This window comes from Microcaecilia unicolor, chromosome 9, assembly GCF_901765095.1.
Source record: "Microcaecilia unicolor chromosome 9, aMicUni1.1, whole genome shotgun sequence".
In the NCBI taxonomy this organism is placed as follows: Eukaryota; Metazoa; Chordata; class Amphibia; order Gymnophiona; family Siphonopidae; genus Microcaecilia; species Microcaecilia unicolor.
The window spans coordinates 226,307,700-226,330,987 of record NC_044039.1 but is presented as its reverse complement, the minus strand read 5'-3'; the positions used below and the strand labels follow the sequence as shown (position 1 = coordinate 226,330,987).

Here is a 23,288-nt window from a genome sequence, read left to right as displayed (position 1 = left end):
ACCAATTCGATCCACCCTATCACTACGATATAATTTGTACCCCGGTATGACAGTGTCCAACTGGTTATCCTCCTTCCACCAGGTCTCAGAGATGCCTATTATGTCTAATTTTTCATTTAGTGTAATATATTCTAACTCTCCCATCTTATTTCTTAGGCTCCTGGCATTCGCATATAGACATTTCAAACTGTTTGTTGTTCCTATTTACATCATGCTCAGTACTTGACAGTATTAATTTGCAGTCTTTTGTCTGATTTTTATTTAAGGACGTCTGATCTACTATGGTCTCTTTTGCAACCTCACTATCAGGATACCCTATCTTCCCTGTTTTGCTGATATCTTTGAAAGATACCTTATCCCGAACCATGCGCTTTTCATCGACTGTCGGCCATCCCCCCCCCCATTTCTAGTTTAAAAGCTGCTCTATCTCCTTTTTAAATGTCGATACCAGCAGCCTGGTCTCACCCTGGTTAAGGTGGAGCCCATCCTTTCGGAATATGCTCTCCCTTCCCCAGAATGTTGCCCAGTTCCTAACAAATCTAAAACCCTCCTCCCTGCACCAGCGTCTCATCCATGCATTGAGACTCCGGAGCTCTGCCTGTCTCTTGGGCCCTGTGCGTGGAATGGGTAGCATTTCAGAAAATGCTACCCTAGAGGATCTGGATGTGAGCTTTCTACCTAAGAGCCTAAATTTGGCTTCCAGAACCTCTCTCCCACATTTTCCTATGTCATTGGTACACACATGTACCAAGACAGCCGACTCCTCCCCAGCACTATCTAAAATCCTATCTAGGTGACGCGTGAGGTCCGCCACCTTCGCATCAGGCAGGCAAGTCACCAGGCGATCCTCACGTCCACCAGCCACCCAGCTATCTATATGCCTAATGATCGAATCACCAACTACAACAGCTGTCCTAACCTTTCCCTCCCGGGCAGCACTTGGAGACGTATCCTCGGTGCAAGAAAATAGTACATCCCCTGGTGGACAGGTCCTGGCTACAGGAGTACTTCCTACTTCACCATGGTGATGCTCTCCTACTAGGAGACCTCCCTCCTCCAAGGTAGCACAGGGGCTACCAGACTGGAGGTGGGACTTCTCTACAACATCCCTGTAGGTCTCCTCAATGAACCTCTCTGTCTCCCTCAGCTCCACCAAGCCTGCTACTCTAGCCTCAAGAGAACGGACACCTAGATCCCTTTCCTGGTCGGTGACTCCTAGTGTGGAACTTTGCATTATGTAGCAATAGTTCAGCTTCCTTTTTCCCATATGCATCACTTTCCACTTGCTTACATTAAACAACATCTGCCATTTAGATGCCCAGTTTCCCAGTCTCGTAGGGTCCTCTTGTAATTTTTCACAATCCTCTTGCGATTTTAAAAAGCAGCGGTCCCAGCACAGACCCCTGGGGAACCCCACTATCTACCCTTCTCCATTGAGAATACTGATCATTTAACCCTAATCTCTTGTTTTTTATCTTTTAACCAGTTTTTAATCCACAATAGAACACTACCTCCTATCTCATGACTCTCCAATTTTCTCTGGAGTCTTTCATGAGGTACTTTGTCAAACGCCTTCTGAAAATCCAGATACCCAATATCAACCAGCTCACCTTTATCCACATGTTTGTTCACCCCTTCAAAGAAATGAACGCCTCTGGGATTAAAGCTAAATCTATAATCCAGTGTGTTAATAAGAGTACTCAGTGGATGTAGTGCCAGACAAAATTTAAGTGGTGACAGGGAACTTTCTGAAATATTCCTCACTGGATTTTCATGTTATGAATGTCTAATTTCCAAACAAAAAAAACAGCACCACGGGCCTTTAAAAATGGAACACAGTTCTTTAATGAATGAGCCTTGACAAAAAGACCCGACACGGGCCGTGTTTCGGTGACTAGCACCTGCGTCAGGGGTCACAGTGATGACGTGGAAAACTTGGGGAATAACTCGAATATATTCCTCTACAATATATTATTCCTTACCCCACGCCTCATGTAGTAAAAGCTACAAAGCACCAAGGCCTTGGTGCTTTGTAGCTTTTACTACATGAGGCGTGGGGTAAGGAATAATATATTGTAGAGGAATATATTCGAGTTATTCCCCAAGTTTTCCACGTCATCACTGTGACCCCTGACGCAGGTGCTAGTCACCGAAACACGGCCCGTGTCGGGTCTTTTTGTCAAGGCTCATTCATTAAAGAACTGTGTTCCATTTTTAAGGCCCGTGGTGCTGTTTTTTTTGTTTGGACTTTAGTTTGTACTTTGTTCCCTCTCTTTTGTTATATGAATGTCTAATTTGCCATCTTCATAATTCAGAGGCATTTAGTGTTTCATGTTTTCATACTGAACTTGATATATTTGTTCAAGAAGAAGAGTTACTTCAGTACATTTCAAGGCAATTTATTATCCAAGAATGGGGGATGCTATCAAAAGTCAATCCCTGTTTTTTTTTTTTTTTTTTGTTACAGCTGCTCATGATGACTTTATTCAACATCAACTGCTCTTCGAGTCCATATACCCCACTTGTATTGCCATAAATTATTGTAACCTATGTAATCATATGTTCTATCTGCATTGAAGAGCTTGTAAATGATAGGTAAGCAAGTTATGGGCAATGGATTTTGAGGATGATTCTGGGGACTCCCTTTGGAAGGAGAAATGTTGTTACCAGTCTGTAGGGGCATGATATGCAGAGGCTATACCACAGCTGAATGACACCGTTAAGATGCTTCAACCTTCCTGTTAATACTGATGTTACTGAGGCATGAGTGTGGATGCAGATATATGAGTCCAGATCTAGTAGCTTCTTTATTTTTACTCTCTCAGGTGTGGTTCCAGAACCGTCGTGCCAAGTGGAGGAAGCGAGAAAAATGCTGGGGCAGAAGCAGTGTCATGGCAGAATATGGACTATATGGTGCTATGGTGCGGCATTCCATCCCACTCCCAGAATCAATCCTGAAATCTGCCAAGGATGGTATCATGGAGTCATGCGCCCCCTGGCTACTTGGTAAGGGATTGAATCCTATGGAATTATCACTTTTTTTAATCTTAGGAGTGGAAACTAAGAGAATAATGTATTTATAGATCATATGAAAGGTCATTTTCAAAGACACCTGGGTAATTTGTGTTGTAAAATGCACCTAAAGCTGTTAAGATACAAAGCACCCAAGTACTTTGCACACTGAGGGGTCAATGCAGAAAGCAGTGTGGTAAAGCCAGACTCTGATAGCTGAGTGAGCGACTTCTACCATGAAATTACTATGAAAATGCATTAAAAAATGAGCACTGTCAGAAAACAAATACAGTGCATACTGCAGCAGTAATGTGCAGTTCAATGTCCCCTTCCTGTCAGTGTGTGAGCAGTGATTGGTTCATTCACCGACAGGAAAGGAGAGATTTTTAAAACCCTGCTGCTGCACAAAGGGTCACTTCCACATACTCCCATAAATAATCCCCCCTCCCCAAAAGTTCTCCAATCATCTGATCCCCCCGACACTCCAAGATGACCTCTGATCCCTCCAACCCCATAAATAAATTGCCCTAGTGTCTGATGGCACCTCCTGACCCCCTAGATCCCAAATCCAAAAAGCGCTGGTGTCTAGGGCCTCTAGAACTCCTCCTCCTCCCCCCCCAATGTACCTTTAAGACAGGGGTTCTCAACCCAGTCCTTGGGACGTACCTAGCCAGTCAGGTTTTCAGGATAGTCACAATGAATATGCATGAGACAGATTTGCATACAAGGAAGGTAATCCATGCAAATGTATCTCATTAATATTCAGTGCCGTAGCGAGGGTGCCTGACACCCGGGGCGGGTCGCTGCTGCGCACCCCCCCCCCCCCCCCGATACGCACCCTACCTTTCAGCGGGGGGCAGGCGGGAGGGCCGATCCGCCCCCAGTGCACGTCACTGGGAGCTGCGTCGGCTCTGCTGCTTCCCTGCTTTCTCTGCCCCGGAACAGGAAGTAACCTGTTCCGGGGCAGAAAGAGCAGGGAACCAGCGAGCTGACACCCCCCCCCCCAGCGCGTGTACCCAGGGCGGACCGCCCCACCGCCCCCCCTTCCTACGCCACTGTTAATATTCATTGTGGATATCCTGGAAACCTGACTGGCTAGGTGTGTCCCAAGGACTGGGATAAGAATCTCTGTTTTAAGGCGAGGCAGGAGCAATGCCTACTCACTCCTGCCGCCATCATGCCATCTTGGAAAATGGTGGTGCATTCTGGGATGCACTGCATGTGGTCAGTCTACCTTCCTCCTAGCACAGGGGTGCATGGAGCAGTCACATGGCTGTCTGCTCTGCCGGACCCCTGCCCCAGAACAAGAAGTAACATCAGAAGGGGCAGGGGAGTGGAAGAGCCGACAGCTATCTGACTGCTCCATGCACCCCTTTGCTGCCTGCATCCGGGATGGACCTCTCCGACTGCTCCGCCCTTGGTATGCTACTACATCCCACTTGTGCCTGCAAGGTCTGTACTGCATTGAGAATATTATACCCTGTGTCTTGCATAATGTTACGTCAGGTTTCAAACCCCCGTTGAAATCATCCTTCAGTGCCATTCACTTGTCTCTTTTGGTCTGGAAGGAATAATAAAAGGAAAGGAAGTGTGATAAAATATGAAACCTTCAGGTGTCACTATCAACAGATATCAAAGGTTGGATTTAACGGCAGAGTGCCACTGTCTTACAGAAACAGGTATTAACAATACACATAGAAACATTAAGAAAGCTATACGGTTCAGTCAGTTGGTTTCACGGTAGAATTTACAACAAAGAAACTAATACACATATCCGAATCACAAAGAGTCTGCCAATCAGGGTTTGGACAGGTTGCAGAAAGCACGAGAGGATCCTCGTGGAAGTCTTCTGTGTGTATGTGAGCATGAGTGCATTTGTATCCTTCTGTGTACATCTGTGCATGTATCTGCATGTCGTATGTGGGTATATCTGTGTTTTTGTCTCTGACTGGAAAAGTAGAGAATAGGGAGGGGCAGTTTGAAAGGAAAGATTCCCTAACTACTATGCTGACCGTAACAGTGTGTAAGTTTCTGTGCTACAGAAACTAGAACTTCTTTTCCCATAGAAACGCACTGGGACATTTTGGGGGAACATACGAGTTGCCCTACTGGTCAGACCAAGAGTATATCTAGCCCAGTATCCTGTTTCCAACAGTGGCCAGTCCAGATCACAAATTCCTGGAAGAGTCCCAAAAAGTAGCAATTCCATGCTACGAACGTCAGAGACAAACAGTGGCTTTCCCCAGGTCTACCATAATAATGGTTTATGGACTTTTCCTTCAGGAATCTGTCCAAACCTTTTTAAAACTAAGTATATTAACCCCTGGATTCTATATATGGTGGTGAGGTGTGGTAGCCGTGTTAGTCCACTCTTAAAGGTTATCAATAGAAATCAAACAAAATAAAACATGGAAAAGAAAATATGATACCTTTTTTATTGGACATAACTTAATATATTTCTTGATTAGCTTTCGAAGGTTGCCTTCTTCCTCAGATCGGAAATAAGCAAATGAGGTAGCAGATAGTATATATAAGAGAAACATCAAAGCATTACTTTGACTGTCTGACAGAGTGGGAGGGTGGGGGTATGCATAGGGACATCAAAGCATTTCATTGATATTCTAACAGAATGGGTGTTGGTAGGTGAGAGAAGGGTAATAAACAGAGAAATAAATAGAGAAATACAGCTTTATGTTTTATAATGAGTTAGAAAACCCAGATCCTTATTAAGTCCTGTTTGTTGGGTGTCAAAATATTCAATCATTCTTATTTCAAAGGTCTTACGTTCCTGTATTGTTTTAAAATTACCTTTCAGTATTCTTACTGTGAAATCACTGGTGCAGTGTTCTGGTCTTGTGAAGTGTTGGCCCACAGGGGTGGGGGCTTGACTGGCACCGGCTATTTTCATGTGATGTCTGTGCAGATTGAATCTTGTCTTAAGCATCTGGCCTGTTTCTCCAATATAGCATCCTTCGTTACATTTCTTACACTGAATGATATATACCACATTGGAAGATGAGCATGTAAAATAGTCCTTTATGTTGAATATTTTTCCTTTGTGAATGACTGTGGGGTCTTGTGAAATGTTTTGGCATAGTTTGCAGCTGGCTGTGTTACACGGAAACGTGCCCTTTTCTTTTTCCGTCTGTGTTGGAAGTTTACTTCTGATCAGCTTGTGTTTTAAATTTGGTGGCTGTCGGAAGGCCAGCACTGGGTGGGGATGGGAATATCTCTTTCAGTAATTCATCTTCCTGATGAATTTTTGAAGTTCTTTACCTCCGGGTTAGGCCTGACCCTGCTTAGCTTCCGAGATCAGAGGTAGCTGTAGGTCTCTTATGATTTTCCTCAGTTTCTCCAGCTCTGGGTTGTATGTCACTACAAGGGGAATTCTGTCTGTGGCTCTTTTTTCCTTTGTACTGTAGCAGATTTTCCCTGGGTGTTTTGAGGGAGGAGGCAATGGAGATTATTTTGGGGTTGTAGCCTTTCTGTTTGAAGGATGCAGTCAGGGTTTCAAGGTGTCTGTCTCTATCCTCTGGGTCCGAGCAGATACGGTGGTATCTTGTGGCTTGGCTGTAAGTAATGGATCTTTTTGTATGTGAAGGGTGGAAGCTGGAGCTGTACTATAATAAAAAGCACCTGCAACGTTCTGAAGCTGACTCCTTGGCTTCACTCAAGTGAAGGGTTCGTAAGGTTCGTTAGCTCCGTAAATCTGTAACCATCTCTCTCAGCCCCGCCCCCGCAAATCTGATAGGTCCGCCACCCTCAACGTCAACTCATTTTGACGTTCGCAACATCATCACGTTATGACGTCGAGGGCAGCAGACCTATCAGAGGCGCGAGGGCAGGGCCGAGAGAGATAGTTACAGATTTCGGGCGGTAACGAAACTTACTAACCCTTCACTTCAATGAAGCCACGGAGTCAGCTTCACAATGTTGCAGGTGCGTTCTCTAAAACTACACAGCTCACAAATATACAAATTAAAAATCAAAGGGTGCATAGAAGGGGGGGGGGGAGAGGGAGGGGCAACTACCCTGGAACTGGGAGGGAGGGAGAGAGGGGGGGGCAACGACCCTGGAACTGGGTGGGTGGGGGCGGGGCCACAACACTGTAACTTGGAGGGGGGCCAGGCGGACCCTGGCACTGGGTGGGGGGACCCTAGCACACACTCTCATTCTCACACACACACACAATCACAGCTCTCTAATTTTTCAATTAAACATCGCAGGGTGGACGGAGGGGGGGGGAACAGGGGGGCAACTACCCTGGAACTGGGAGGGAGGAAGAGAGGGTGGGCAATGACACAGGAACTGGATGGGTGGGTAGGAGGGAGGGCGGACCTGGAACTTGGAAGGGGGGCCAGGTGGACCATGAAACTGGGAGAGGGGGGGCAACAACCCAGGAACTGGATGGGTGGGTGGGAGGGAGGGCGGACCCTGGAACTTGGAAGGGGGGCCAGGCAGACCATGAAACTGGGAGGGAGGGGGGGCAACAACCCAGGAACTGGATGGGTGGGTGGGAGGGGGGGCGGACTCTGGAACTTGGAGGGGGGGCGGACTCTGGAACTTGGAAGGAGGGCCAGGCGGACCATGAAACTGGGAGGGAGGGGAGACGGGGGGGCAACGACCCAGAAACTGAATTGGGGGGGTGGGAGGCGGGGCGGACTTTGGATCTTGCAAGGGGGGGTGGGCGGACACTGAAACTGGGAGGCAGGGAGGGAGGGGGCCCCTGACACACACTCTCATTCTCACACACACTCGCACACAGTCTCTCTCTCTCTCTCTCTGTCACACACACTCACACATTCATTCTCACACACACTCGCACACAGTCTCTCTCTCTCTCTCTCTGTCACACACACTCACACATTCATTCTCTATCACACACTCATTCTCACACACACTCGCACACAGTCTCTCTCTCTCTCTCTCTCTCTCTCTCTCTCTCTCTCTCTGTCACACACACTCACACATTCATTCTCTATCACACACTCACTCTCACACACACTCTGTAAAACACACACACTCTGAGGAAAACCTTGCTAGCGCCCGTTTCATTGGTGTCAGAAACGGGCCTTTTTTCCTCGTATAATAATAATCAGATCTTAAAGCTTGTTAGCTGTCCAAATTGCTTCATGAAATTAACCTAAACATATTCATTATAATGCAAAGGGTATTGAACAGGGTCCCACCAACGGTGGCCAGCGTTTCGCTAGAAAGCCGTTTCATGGTTAAATGCAATAACATAATGTGAAGTTCAATGTGTTCCCAAGAACGTGAGCAGTATTCAAAAGCTACTCACTGTTACAGCGGCTGAACGCTCGCAAACATCTGCTCCACAAACATGGCGGCTGAAGCGGAATTTCCGCTTTTAACATCATCATCTTGGCGGGTCTAAAGAAATGGGGTACTCGCAAAATTACAGAATTACAATGACATTTACTTGTACTGAATCACATACAAAAGGAATAATCAAAAGAAGTGTTGCCATTCAATCTTTGCATTTAAACCACTTGGCTCCTCAGTCGTCAAATTGAAAATCCATTCCTGCTCACATCTTAAAAGCAAAGACTTCCTGTCAGCATTAGGAAAATTGTCAGGGACACAGTCTAACACAAAACGTTTAAAATCATTAAATTCATGTTGCTCATTAATGCAATGCTGAACAATGGGTTCCTTTATACAACTCTGTTTTAAACAGCTTTTGTGCAGGGCTGCTCAGAGACTGAGCTGGGCCTGAGACATGGCCACCCCCCCCCCATGATCACCGCTGCTGCCCCCCCCTCCCTCCCCGGCCACAACTCCAAATGCCTTGACTGGCGGGGAACCCCAGGCCCCGCCAGCAGAAGAACTCTTCCTTCAGCACAGTTCTTAACTCCACCGCATTGCCTGCCCTGCGGCCTACTTTTTTCTCATGCTCAGTTTCAAAACCTGAAGGGAAAAGCAGCCATTTGGCAGGCAATGCGGCAGAGTGAAAAACAGTGCTGGAAGAAGACGGGAGACCCCCACCAGCCAAACCAGAGGCCCCGGCCTGAAGCCCTGTGTCTGCTCCTCCCCATCCTCCAAGGGGGGGCCCGGGGCCAGAGTTTTATCTCAACTGCTCATGTCGAGATGCGATCACCCAGGTCCCATCAGGAGCAGGAGAGAGAGACCCCGGCATTGGGCCCCCCTTGGAGGCCGGGCCCAGAAGAATTTTGCCCCCCTCTTGGTGGCCTTTTCTGCTTGCCCCTATGGGTTGTAAAGGGACATGTAGTCTGTCCAATATATATCTTCAAACGTGGTCATTTTTTATACTGCTACTAGATGTAGTCAACGCTGTACAGATTATATGCAGGTACTTTCTCTGTCCCTAGAGGGCTCACAATCTAAGTTTTGTACCTGGGGCAATGAAGGGTCAAGGGGTCCTTTTACAAAGCTGTGGGGAAAAAGGGCCCCTGCCACAGGGGACCTTTTTTACTGCAGTGGGTAAAATGCACCCAGACACCCATGGATAACTTTTACCGAGTGGCCATGCGACAGGGAGCCTTTACTGCCACACACTGACGTGGCAGTAAGGGCTCCTGTGGAGTGGAACAGATAGATATGAATCGTTTGTTTACTCTTTCCAAAAATACTAGGACTAGGGGTCATACAATGAAGCTACAAAGTAGTAAATTTAATACAAATCGGCGAAAATGTTTCTTCACTCAACGTGTAATTAAACTCTGGAATTCGTTGTCAGAGAATGTAGTAAAGGCAGTTAGCTTAGTAGAGTTTAACAAAGGTTTGGATAGCTTCCTAAAAGAAAAGTCCATAATCCATTATTAAAATGGAGTTGGGGAAAATTCACTGCTTATTTCTAGGATAAGCACCGTTCAGGACTTTATCTGCCGTAATTTACTATGTTACTATGAGACAACTCCTAAGGCTAAAGTGGCTAGGGCTCTTCAGCTTGCAGAAAAGGTGGCTCAGGGCAGATATGATAGACGTCTATAAAATAATGAGTGGAGTGGAACGCGTAGATGTGAAGGGTCTGTTTACGCTTTCCAAAAATACTAGGCCTAGGGGGCATGCAATGAAACTACAATGTAGTAAATTTAATACGAATCGGCGAAAATGTTTCTTCACTCAACGTGTAATTAAACTCTGGAATTCATTGCCAGAGAATGTAGTAAAGGCAGTTAGCTTAGCGGGGTTTTAAAAATATCTGGACGGCTTCCTAAAGGAAAAGGCCATAGACAATTATTAAAATGACTTGGGGAAATCCACTGCTATTTCTGAGATAAGCAGCATAAAATGTATTTGTGGCCTAGATTGGCCACTGTTGGAAACAGGACACTGGACTTGATGGACCTTTCATCTGTCCCAGTGTGGCAATACTTATGTAATCCCTACATCTGTGCACATACAGAGGAGTAGCCTAATGGTTAATGCAGCAGGCTTTGATCCTGGTGACCTGGGTTCAATTCCCACTGCAGCTCCTTGTGACCTTGGGCAAGTCACTTAACCCTCCATTGCCCCAGGCACAGAAACTTAGATTGTGAGCCCTGTAAGACAGAGAAAAGTACCTGCATATAATCTGTACAGTGCTGTGTACAGCTAGTAGTGCTATAGAAATGATTAGTAGTGGTAGTAGTAAACAGAAAGAAAAGTGAACAGATAATGTAGAAATAACCCCCCCCCCCCCCCCCCCCTTATCCAAGTAACAGTGAAACTGAAAAAATATACTTGAATGTGATGCTCAAAAATATGTATATTAAAAATGTCTTATACTTGGGCGGTGGAAAAAATTTGCTGATGATAATGCTGGTTACTCAAGCTGATAACAACTGTATAAAACCTGCAGTTACTTAGGGTCCTGTTTACATATGCACGTTTTAGCATGAGGTAAAAATCAGCACACACTAACCTTGTAGACGCCAATAGAGGAGTAGAGGAGTGGCCTAGTGGTTAGGGTGGTGGACTTTGGTCCTGGGGAACTGAGTTTGATTCCCACTTCAGGCACAGGCAGCTCCTTGTGACTCTGGGCAAATCACTTAACCCTCCATTGCCCCATGTAAGCCGCATTGAGCCTGCCATGAGTGGGAAAGCGCAGGGTACAAATGTAACAAAAATAAAATAGATACTATTGGAGATTCTACATGGAATGTTGCTACTATTGGAGATTCTACATGGAATGTTGCTACTATTGGAGATTCTGTTGCTACTGTTGGAGATTCTACATGGAATGTTGCTACTATTGGAGATTCTACATGGAATGTTGCTATTCCACTAGCAACATTCCATGTAGAAGGCTGCGCAGGCTTCTCTTTCTGTGAGTCTGACGTCCAGACTCGCAGAAGCCTGCGCGGCCACATTGATGATCTGCAAGGGCCGACTTCTACATGGAATGTTGCTAGTGGAATAGCAACATTCCATGTAGAATCTCAAATAGTAGCAACAGTGGAGGAGTGGCCTAGTGGTTGGGGTGGTGGACTTTGGTCCTGAGGAACTGAGTTCAATTCCCACTTCAGGCACAGGCAGCTCCTTGTGACTCTGGGCAAGTCACTTAACCCTCCATTGCCCCATGTAAGCCACATTGAGCCTGCCATGAGTGGGAAAGCGCAGAGTACAAATGTAACAAAAATAAATTGGACTATTATGTGCTTCTACACGGTTAACATGTGGTAAAAACGATAGCATTCCTTTGTAAACAGGATCCTGAATGTAAAACAGAGAGAGGAATCACTTTTATATACCTGAGCAGCACCATATTTCCAAATATCTTTTTTTTTTTTTTCTTTGCAACATCGTTGGTCAGAATTTTTTCAGTTTCATTGTTAGAGGGGGTTTATTTCTCCGTGTGCAGAAATATAGAGATTGTTCACAGTACTTGACTCTGGTCTTTATTAATCTTTCCTATGTGAGAGATTCATATTTAAATAGACATAAGTATATAGACGTAACCTTTTTATGTGGTAGATAATCAGATTGTTTTGGCATTTATGATATATGTTTTAATTTTTTTATTATGTATGTGTTTATGGACCTATTATCAAGACGCTCTAGCGGTTGCCACATGACAATTATTATTATTTATTGCATTTGTATCCCACATTTTCCCACCTTTTTGCGGGTTCAGTGTGGCTTACAATAAGAAATGAATGATGGAAGTATAATTTGTTACAAATTGGTTATGGATTACATTGTGCAGAATTATGCGAGACAATTGAAGTGTCGTTAAGGAGTGCAACAATGGAACACAAACATTGAACATTGGAAGGAGACAATGGGAGCTTAAAGGGCAATACTAAGGCATAAAGACATATGGTATACATATTTTTGTGAGTAAAGGTATGAGTGAGTGGGATTACGGGGGATGAGAGTTCAGAAGTGGATGTATGATGCATTAATGAACAGTAAGTGTGGACTTTATGTGTTTTGGCTCTTTCCGTAAGTTTTTTCAAAAAGATGGGTCTTCAATAATCTGCGAAAGGAAGCTTGCTCGTGGATCGTTCTTAAGTTGCGCGGCAGTGTATTCCAAAACTGCGTGCTCATGTGAGAAAAGGTTGACGCGTGTAGCGTCTTGTATTTCAAGCCCTTGCAGTTGGGGAAGTGGAGGTTGAGGAAAGTTCGGGATGATCTTTTGGAGTTTCTGGTTGGTAAGTCTATTAACTCAGACATGTAGGCTGGGGCTTCGCCGTGGATGATTTTGTGGACTAATGTGCATACTTTAAAAGTGACGCGTTCCTTGAGTGGAAGCCAGTGCAGTTTCTCTCGTAATGGTTTTGCACTTTCATATTTTGGCTTTCCAAAGATGAGTCTGGCTGCCATATTCTGAGCTGTTTGAAGTTTCCTCAGTGTTTGCTCTTTGCAGCCTGCGTATAGTGAGTTGCAGTAATCCAGATGGCTGAGTACGAGGGATTGCACTAGGCTGCGAAAGACGGATCTTGGGAAGTATGTTCTTATCCTTTTCAGTTTCCACATGCAGTAAAACATCTTTTTAGTTGTGTTGTTAGCATGAGTTTCGAGCGTTAGGTGGCGGTCGATAGTGACTCCAAGGATTTTGAGCGTTTCTGATATTGGAAGGTTTAGGTTTGGTGTGTTTATAGCGGTGAATTCCTTTGTGTTGTATTGGGAGGTGAGTATCAGGCATTGAGTTTTTTCTGCATTTAATTTCAGACAAAATGCATCTGCCTATGTGTTCATCATGTGTAGGCTTTGATTGATTTCGTTGAAGATTTCGTTAATGTCTTGTTTGAAAGGGATGTATATTGTCACAATGCCGACAAAGGCCGTTCAAAGTGAATGGGACTTTGTCAGCATGGCCACATTGGGGACAGCTAGTGCAGTTTGATAAGAGGCCTTATTTGTTGATATCTAATATCCCTGTTTATATATTTCTTTATATATTTGATAGAACCTTTGGACCCTGATATAGGCACATTTCCGAAATACAGAATATCGAGTTGTTGGAGACACACATCTGAGTAACTTTACTCAATAAAATTCTTGATCCCTCTTATTGGCAGAACCACTGAGAGGGGAGGGGGGGGGGCAAGATTCCCCAGGTCCAGCCTCCAAAGGGGGCCTGGCGTCAGGATCTGTCTCTGTCCTGCTCCTGTGTGTTGGTACCCGGATGATTGCATTAACGTGATAACCCAGGTTCCGGCACATAGGAGCAGGAGAATGACAGACCAAAGGAGGAGCAGATGCAGGAAGGTCAGGGGGCAGGGGGTGGTGGCTGCTCGAGTGTGTGTGTGGGGGGGCAGTTTAGTGACATCAGTTTGGATTTAGATCCTGCCGTCTTCGAAGAGCATTACAGGTAAGCGCCACCTTTTAAAAATCTTCCTCATACTTCCTATCCTCTGTCTGGCCTTTTAGTGGCATAAATATTTTCCCGTTATTCTATAACCTTGTTTAACGTAATTGATAAGTTGCATACTAATTGGAAGTAACCACCAATAATCAGCTATAATTGGAGTTAATCAGCGCAAATGGGCACTAATTTGCAGATAGTCGTAAATCTATAACTTTCGGTGGTATCTGCTTGCCGGTGTGGGTGGGTCCAGCAGTTACACATTTACACCAGCCTCTGCCATGGAGTAAGTGGTTGCACCTAAAGTTAAGCTCCTAAATGCAGATTTACACGGGTATTTTACAACACAAATTCCATGTCTAATTGCCATGATCTTTCTGAAAGTTTCACTCTGTTGAATGCTTCAGAAGGGGGTGGGGGGGGGGGGCAGGAGCTGCTCATTAAATGCCTCAGACTGGCCCATCCTTTAAGCATGTTGGCCGATTTAAGGGTAATTGGAAAGAAAGTCTTGGCCTGACAGCTCTTTGAAGGTGATCTGAAAGGTGTTTTAAAGTGTAGATTCTGCTGTTAGAAGGAAGGGTCTCTACTTTTCCTTAATTCTGGCCTCTCTTTATTTTTGCTGTTTTCAGTTCAAGATGGCTTTCCCATCACCAGGCGCTTTTCTAAACCAGAATACCAACAATTCTTTTTAGGGATGCATAAAAAATCTCTGGAAGCTGCAGCCGAGGCGGGGAAGAAGCCTGACATTGAACGTCCCTCCACGCCAAAGCCTGACCAGGGAGAGCAAGGCGTTCAGATGTCAGATCCTAAGGCACCTATCTCAAAGGAAGAATTGAGAGAAAACAGCATTGCTTCCTTGAGGGCCAAGGCTCAGGAGCACAGCGCCAAAGTTCTGGGGACTGTTTGCAGCGAGACGCTCAGGAGGAAGCCACAGAAAGAGGAGGAGGAGGAAGAAGAGGAGGAGGAGGTGGAGGAGGAACAGTCGGAGAAATCAAATTCTTCACAAGATGCTGAAATCATGTAGAAAGACACGACTGACAGTAGAGAATGCACTTGTGATGTGCTGGACAAGTTGCCAGAGAAATCTGTATGTCACACCAGGACTGGAGAACTGGTTTTATAACTCTTCTGGGCTGTAGCCTTTTTACTGGGGGTTTTTTTTTTTTCATAATTGTGGTAGTTTATTTTTTTTTCTTGTCAGCTCTTTGCTGCCTTTGAATCCCACCCACTAGAGCAGGAGTTCCAGTCCGTTCTGTGGGGGCTCCTCCTGGCCTCAGGACCACACAAGACCTGCACCTGTAGACCGCTGTGCTCACCCCAGGCGGAGGTTTGGGTACCTCACCGTTCTTACATTCTGCCTCTGATTTTCAAACACACTGGCATCGGGGAAACTTCACTAAACAGAAGGAAACTCTGGGGAAAGGGTTGCAGTCGTGTGGACTCCAGGTCAGTGCAGAAGGAGGCAGAGTCGCACTCCTGGAGCAGGCTGACCTACCCTCCACTTTTAATGAACATTTCATTTTTAAACTATTTTGTGCATAATATAATTGAGGGTTATAGTGTGCAGATAACTTTTCATTTACATATGTAGTTTTGTGAGTTGTACACATCGGACAGCCACCAAAAAGTGGTATAACTATTCTCACTCAGGTAGGAAGGCCAGTAGCAAAACCTAGTAAGGAGGGCAAAATTTGCCACAAGACACCGAGAAGAAGTCACGTTTAGAAAGTGCTAGAAGACACTTTTCCTGCTCTTACAAGCTAACTTCATAGGATCTATCATTGCAATTTATGTGAAAGAACAAAACATGATACACTTCCTTTTTCTCCATCTCCCGTTTCTCCACTGCACCTTCACTGAAACCAAGGGTGTGTCTAACATCCTGAGAATCTTTTTAAGCAACACAAGGTCTACAAAAATGAGAAACGTGGCCCAGAGTGATCCAAGCATGGAGCGTGAGAAGAGGAAACTGTAGGGAGGAGGGCACGTTGTAAAGACAGGGAATAAAGGGACAGAGAGTAGGAAGAGGTACATTCACCTGACATGTATGACGGACGGAAAGAAGAGAATATTACATTAATGAGAGAAAGGAACCACAGAGGAGGAATCTAAAAGCCCGGGGGAGGGGGGGAATCTCAACTCTTCTTTCTCCCTGGCTCCTGCTTCTAATTTTCTATTCTTTTAATGTGTAAAGCACTAGCAGTAATTATTGTGCAATTAACATAACATAGTAGATGACGGCAGAAAAAGACCTGCACGGTCCATCCAGTCTGCCCAACAAGATAACTCATATTTGCTGCTTTTTGTGTATACCCTACTTTGATTTGTACCTGTGCTCTTCAGGGCACAGACCGTATAAGTCTGCCCAGCACCATCCCCACCTCCCAACCACCTGCCCCTCCTCCCAACCACTGGCTCTGGCACAGACCGTATAAGTCTGCCCAGCACTATCCCCACCTCCCAACCACCAGCCCCGTCTCCCGATCTTGACTAAGCTCCTGAAGATCCATTCCTTCGGCACAGGATTCCTTTATGCTTATCCCACGCATGTTTGAATTTCGTTACCTTCTAAACCTTCGGCAATGTCCCTCACAAATATATTGAACAGAATCGGCCCCAGCACCGATCCCTGAGGCACTCCACTACTCACCTTTCCTTCCTCCGAGCGAATTCCATTCACCACCACCCTCTGGCGTCTGTCCGTCAACCAGTTCCTAATCCAGTTCACCACTTCAGGTCCTATCTTCAGCCCCTCCAGTTTATTTAAGAGCTATATCAAGCAGTGTATCAAGCCTCTGCTATATTCCACTGTAATAAAACCTAGAAAGCAGGGGCTGGAAAGTAGAGGGGAATCTTCAATCCAGAGAGGAAGGGAGTCATTCACTCTGGTCTCCTGCACAGTTCGGGTACCAGCTAGCTCTTCTCGGGTCACACCCAAGACCAAGGCCACAAAAACAAACTCATGCAATTCTAAGCTCCTTTCTTTACTCAGCTGGGCGCAGGTCGTAGAGTGTTGAGACAGACTTTTGTAATCTTTACTTTTTTTCTCTTTGTGAGTCCAGGAGTAAATTAACTTCACACTCGCGCAAAGAAAACTCCAGTTCAGGTTTTGTTTTGTTTTTAATAAACCAAACACAAACTTTACTCAGACTCTGCAACAAGCAGTCATCCAGACTTCAGGTATTTCAAGGGCAAACACTTCTTTTTAGTATCAACAAATCAGTTTGTATTATTTGAAATGAGGTTAAGTGCCAGTTTCAAGACTTTGTGTCAGTTCATTGCAAGTCCTAAAGTATGTACATACTATAGTTCATACCCATCCTTTTTGAGTGAAGCACTGGTGCAGCAACCAATCTCCATTATGGACCAGACCAGGGCCGTGCCAACACAGTAAGCTACTACGCGGTAAGCGCTGCAGGGGGGCGCCTGCCTTCAAGGGCGCCATGCCGTCGCTTTGTATTTTTTTTAAAAAAACCTTACTCCTCCGCTCTCCTCCATCCCCGATTCGCCGGCGCTTTAAATTTACCTCGCTCCGCCTCCTCCGACGTCTGCGCAGCGTCAGTGAAAGCGCTGCCTGTCTGACATCTCTCCACCAGCCCAGCTTTCCCTTCGCTCGTTGGTTCCCTCTATGTCCCACCCTCAAGGAAATGACATCAGAAGAAGGCAGGACACAGAGGGAACCAACGAGCGAAGGGAAGGCTGGGCTGGTGGAGAGATGTCAGACAGGCAGCGCTTTCACTGATGCTGCGCAGACGTCGGAGGGAGGTAAATTTAAAAGTCCGGGGGGGGGGGGGGGCAGAGGCCCTAAGCACAGCCCTGGACCAGACCTCCCTGTCTGTCCATACGCTCCTTCTCAGAGCTACTACCTTTGGCTCCGAACAGGCTCCTTCCCTGTTCCTGCTCCCCACCTGGAGCCCTCCTCCACTTCACAGTTAATGCTGTTACTGGCAGAAACCTCCACTTAGTTCAGCCTAAAATCCATCCAGGACACCCCCCCCCCCCCTACACAAGGGTCCTGGCAGGGGTAGAGGCAACCAAAGACCAAGTGCTTTACACAACAACTTTTATTAACTCCAAACTTCTCTCCTACTCTCATTCAACAACCAGGAACATTTTCCTCAGCAATTTCCAATTAACACTTCCCTTGGGGCTGGGCTTCTTATTCTCCCTTTGCAACCAGTTCCCTCCCCTCAGTGACTCTAGGGAGGGGTCTCTCAGCAGGTCTAGTAATCTCAATTATAATGGGGGATTACACCAGGCATGTGACTACAAGGGCATCTTTAATCCCAGGAGTGAGAGTAGAGGGGCATCTTAAATCCCAGGACAAGAAATCAAGGTAAATCTTAAATCCCAGGAGTGAGAATAGAGGGAAATCTTAAATCCCAGGACAGAGGGTAGAGAGGAATATTAAATCCCAGGATGGAAGGTAGAGAGGAATCTTAAATCCCAGGAGTGTAAGTAGAGGGGAATCTTAAATTTATTTATTTGTGGCATTTATACCCCGCTCTTTCCCGCTCAATAGCAGGTTCAGTGCGGCTTACAAAGTATGGTACAGCTTCCATGGGGTAATTTTGTAAGGAAAAGTATGTCCACACTTTCCCGTTGAAAACAGATATAATTACTTGCCACAAATGTTATGGCCTGTTATAAAATCACCTTCTAGGGGAACTCATGGAGGCCCTAACAGCTGTCTCCTGCCAGTCTTCTTCAGCTGCTTCACGGAAATGGACTGGAAAGGGGGAGGGAGGTAACTACAGGAAGGCCAATCTGTTTCCAGTGGCGGGTGTTAAGGGACACGGCAGAAAAACAGAAGAACAGTAACCCTTGTAGACACACAGATGAAGCAATCCTGAAGGCAGCCTTTGTGTGTCTACAAGGGTTACTGTTCTTCTGTTTTTCTGCCGTGTCCCTTAACACCCGCCAAAAAAAGCGGATCAAATTCTCGCTAGGGCCGCCCTTTTTTCCATTATCGGCCGAGGGCGCCCGTCTCTTAAGCACGCCCCGGCACGCCCCTGTCCCACCTTCGCTACCCTTCCGACACGCCCCCGGGAACTTTGTTTGTCCCCGCGACGGACTGCAGTTGGGGGCGCCCAAAATCGGCTTTCGATTATACCGATTTGGGCGCCCGCGAGAGAAGGGCGGCCATCTCCCGATTTGGGTCAGAAGATGGACGTCCTTCTCTTTCGAAAATAAGCCTGTTGTTGTTATACCACCCTTCAAACACTACATCAGAGCAATTTACATATCAAATATAATAACAGATTTAACAAAAACAACACAATTTACAAAAATAAAAACAGGAGTAGGGGATGCATAGGACAATAATTAATATCATGATGAAACTTTTTGATACTGAGATATAAAAGGGTATAGAATACTCTATATTATACATTATCTAAAATCTCAGATTCAGTGAAGGAAACAGAGGATGTTGAATCATATATTACTGGAAGCACTAAAGACAAGATGTTAAATCTAAAGAGAGCATTTATGCATGTGGTCTGGCTCTGAGCCATTTTAGGACTAGAATTCCAGCACAAATTCACATATGCAGCCACTAACCTCCATCACAGATGCTGTGCAGTTCATGGAACACCCTTTCGTCCTGCTCTGGCCGTCCTACCCCCGTTTCCTTATGTTCCCCCCCTTTCTTTTCCAATACTTGCTGTGTTGGATTGTGTTCCTGCTTCTAGGTACTGTACAAAGTGTTAGGAAGTTGTTTAAAGTGTTTTAAATATGGAACTGTAATGACGAGTAGCTCTAAAATCCTGTGATTACTGTGCCATTTCCTGTAAAAATAACTAAAAGAATAAATGTTTATGAGTAAATAGTGTTTGAAAAAGTGATCTCTTCAAATCTCACTTGCTAAAGGGAACCTGCAGTGGTGAAACGCAAGAACTGGCTACATGATAAACTCCACATACCTTCTCTTCCATATAACACAGATAGAGCACAGTTCTGTATGAGGTAAATAGATAACGTTATATAGAGCTACAATAAACTCTTTGTTCTGCCCCTAGTTGAATGGAGGCAGGCTGTTCGTTGTTTATGAATATATGTTAAGCATTGTCTGTAATAGATTATATTGCCTTTACCTTTAATTTAGCTACTGTGCCCTTGAACTACAAATCCTTGTAATCTTGTAGTTCTCTGTAATAGTCTCTTCCAGAGCACATGTCCCAGATCCCTGTGTCTTATGGGACTCTTTCTATGGGCTTGCTTTGATCTCTGTGCATGCTAGGGAAGTCCCCCCCCCCCCCTTTCTCTCTCCATCAGGTCTGAAGAGTTAGTCTGCAGCATTCTCCTCTGAAACTGCTTATGCTGTATTTGGCTGTATGACCCTCTTGAAGCTACTGTGACGCTATCAAGATTTCATCTGTGTAAAAGTATAAACAACATCTCTACTCAGCGTGTTTTGAATCACTCCTAGCATCTCTCTTACATGGAGTGAGAGAGAGAGAGCTGATGGAGAACAGACTCCCAGTTTACAAGGCAAAAACTCTTTTCCAGCACATCTGAACTGTAAGTCATTTTCCCTTGTTTGATTACTGCATTAAAGATTTTGGTTCAAGAGATCCGAGTCTTCTCATAGTGATGATCTATACTGTAGTTTAAGCTACATTCCAAATCACATCCAGTGAGGGCAGAACAGTAAAATCTTGAGTTGCAGTGAAATTTTTGTGGGTCTTGGTGAAAATCTTGGGATTCTTTAACAGATTTCAGTTTAATAAAATCTCAATGCATTTAGTCAGAGCATCAAATATGTGGACACAGAGGAATGCTATCATCAGTTTAAGTTCAGGCAGAATAAAAGCATTTCTATTGCCTCAGGAAAAACTCAGTTGTGAAAGAAATCACAATGAACTACAGGGAATAGTTTTGGAGCAATTGCATTGCCTTAAGACATTGTTGAGTGAGGGCTGAACTGTGTATAATCAGAAGTCTGCAATAGCAAATGTTGTACAGGGCTGTCCACAGCTCCTACAAGGCAGGAAATCTTGAGAGCTGTACCTGGCTATTCCAGGATCAGAAGTTCAGCTCCTGTACAGAGTGTGTAGCTCAAGCTGCATACATAAATGATTAATGGCTCCTTTTACTAGGATGCACTAACAGATTTAGTGGATGCTAACAATTAGCATGCACTAAATAAGACGCCTATAGAAATATAATTAGCATCTTATTAGGCACATGCTAATTATTATCACACCTTAATAAAAGGACCCTTAAGTAAGGACTGTATACTAGCAGAGGAAGGAGCTAATGCACAACCCCCATCTTTGCTCTAGCTATAAAGTGACCATTTGATCACAAACACAAGGCACACTCACTGCCTTTAAAAGATATTCAGAAAAAAAAAAGATTACCATATAAAGGATTCCTGGCTCCCCCCAGTCACAGCTGAGTGCTACCAGGTCAAAGCAACAAAAAAAAAGGAACAATTCTAGCACAGAGTCAAGGTTCACAATCACTACAGAGCGTGTTGTAAGAAAGCAAAGAAAAACAAAAAAGGTTGATTTTTACCCGTACAAGCAATGGCAGATTCTATTGTGTCAGAAAGTGAAGTAATTGAGCAGACAGAACACAATGTTCAAGCTAAGCTAGATGATGCTGGGAGCATAGGTGAGAATAGACAGTCTACTATTAAAAAAAAAAAAAAAAACATACAAGCTTATAGAAAAGGCCAGAAAAAATTATGAAACAGAAGTAGACAAATACCTTTTTCTTTGGACAGGCTGGTTTAAAGTGGAGAAAGATATGTGAGTTTTCAAAAAAAGGCAAAGCTAATTGTAACTGCTCAATATTGAAGCTATCTATAAGTGGAACCAGCACAACTCAGAAGAATATTGCCAGTTTCTGAGCAGGAGAGAATCTTCAGGAGCCCTGAAGATTCTCTGGGCAAGGAGGGAGGGAAACATAAAGCTGCTAAGAGACAGATTAAAGGAGGACCCTAACTCTGAATGACTCCTCTCCCTCCCATCTCCTCTGCTCATTAACTTATCATTGAAACCTGATCCATTACTGACCTCAACAGCTAGAAAGGCAAGCTGAAATAACACACAAGATCAGAACATCAGACTCACTCCAAAGAACAAAAATATTACCACGCATCCAGTCATTAATAGCCACAGTGAATAGAAACCAAAATGAATACCCTCAAACTTCGCCTAATAATCTACTCCTTATCACTGATCCACTTTACACTTACCACCTCTCACAGACAGTAACATTATACTCATACTGCACAATCATCAAACATTGATCAGATACTCCACACCTCATCAAACTGAAAACAACCTAAACAAAGGAAAAACACCAACATGCGGACAACCACTACAGAATGCAAAGAAGGATCCAAACAAACTCACCCCAACAAAGAAACGACGACTAATAAAAGTCCACCCAACACCAAACGCAGAAGACCCATTCCAAACAATCCAAGTGGGCTACATCAATGCCAGATCTGCAGTAAACAAAACAGCAATACTAGCAGACTGGATCATGGCAGAAGACCTTGACCTACTCTTTTATCAATGAAACCTGGATCCACGACCAAAAAGACCCCATAATCCTAAACCTGTGCCCTCCATGATACAAAATCACACACTGGACCAGAAAGGAAAAGAGAGGCGGAGGTATAGCACTAATCTATTGTCCCACTTTACCACAGAAACTACTGCTGAGTCCATGAAACCCCAGCTTGAAATTGCCTCAATCAGAATCCACAACAAAACCCTACGCAATTATGGACTTCATTTCAAACACATGTGTAACCAACTCCAATGCACTAGTACTAGTAGACATCAACCTTCACTTAGAAGACTCAAACTCCATCAATGCACGAGAATGAAAGGAATTCCTCCACCTATGGGATCTCAAATGGCCACGAATGCAAGCAACCCACGTCAAAGGGCACACACTTTATCTCATCTCACACAAACTTTCAACAAACCAGAACTTAATAACAGATATTAAATGGACAGAAACACCCTGGACTGATCACTACAAACAACCTATCCCTACACTGGCGGAAGAAGGGAGTACACCAAATCTAAGAACATACATCATTCAGAACAAGAGGTCATGTAGACACAAAAACATTCTGGCAACTGATATACAACAATGAATGGACAGCACAAACAGACTCCAACTACTACCTTTTAGAATGGGATAAAAGATGTAAATGTATACTAGATGAAATAGCACCCTTACGAACAAGAATCTCACGCAAGCATAGCTCAATACCATGGTTCAATGATGAACTGAAAAAGCTAAAAACACAATCCAGGAAACTCGAATGAGCATGGAAAAAAACAAAAGATGAACACACACTCAACACATGGAAACAATCACAAAGAAAATACATATACACAATAAAACAGACCAAAATATCATACTATAAAACTAAAATAGGGACAGATTACAAAGACACGAAGAAACTATATCAACTCGTGAACAAACTCCTAGATACCAACTTGGTCACTACATCGAATACAGACATCCC

The 23,288-nt window shown here is 44.6% G+C and overlaps 1 protein-coding gene across 1 annotated transcript in view; it reads left to right on the top strand.

The window, feature by feature from the left end:
- VSX2 (visual system homeobox 2) overlaps window positions 1-14,810 on the top strand; it is a 69,701-nt gene extending 54,891 nt beyond the window's left edge. Inside the window, exons 4-5 of the mRNA XM_030213734.1 lie at window positions 2,826-3,006; window positions 14,416-14,810. Coding sequence (XP_030069594.1) covers window positions 2,826-3,006; window positions 14,416-14,810 — 576 coding nt within the window. The remainder of the gene's footprint in view (window positions 1-2,825; window positions 3,007-14,415) is intronic.
- Window positions 14,811-23,288: the final 8,478 nt, after the last annotated feature.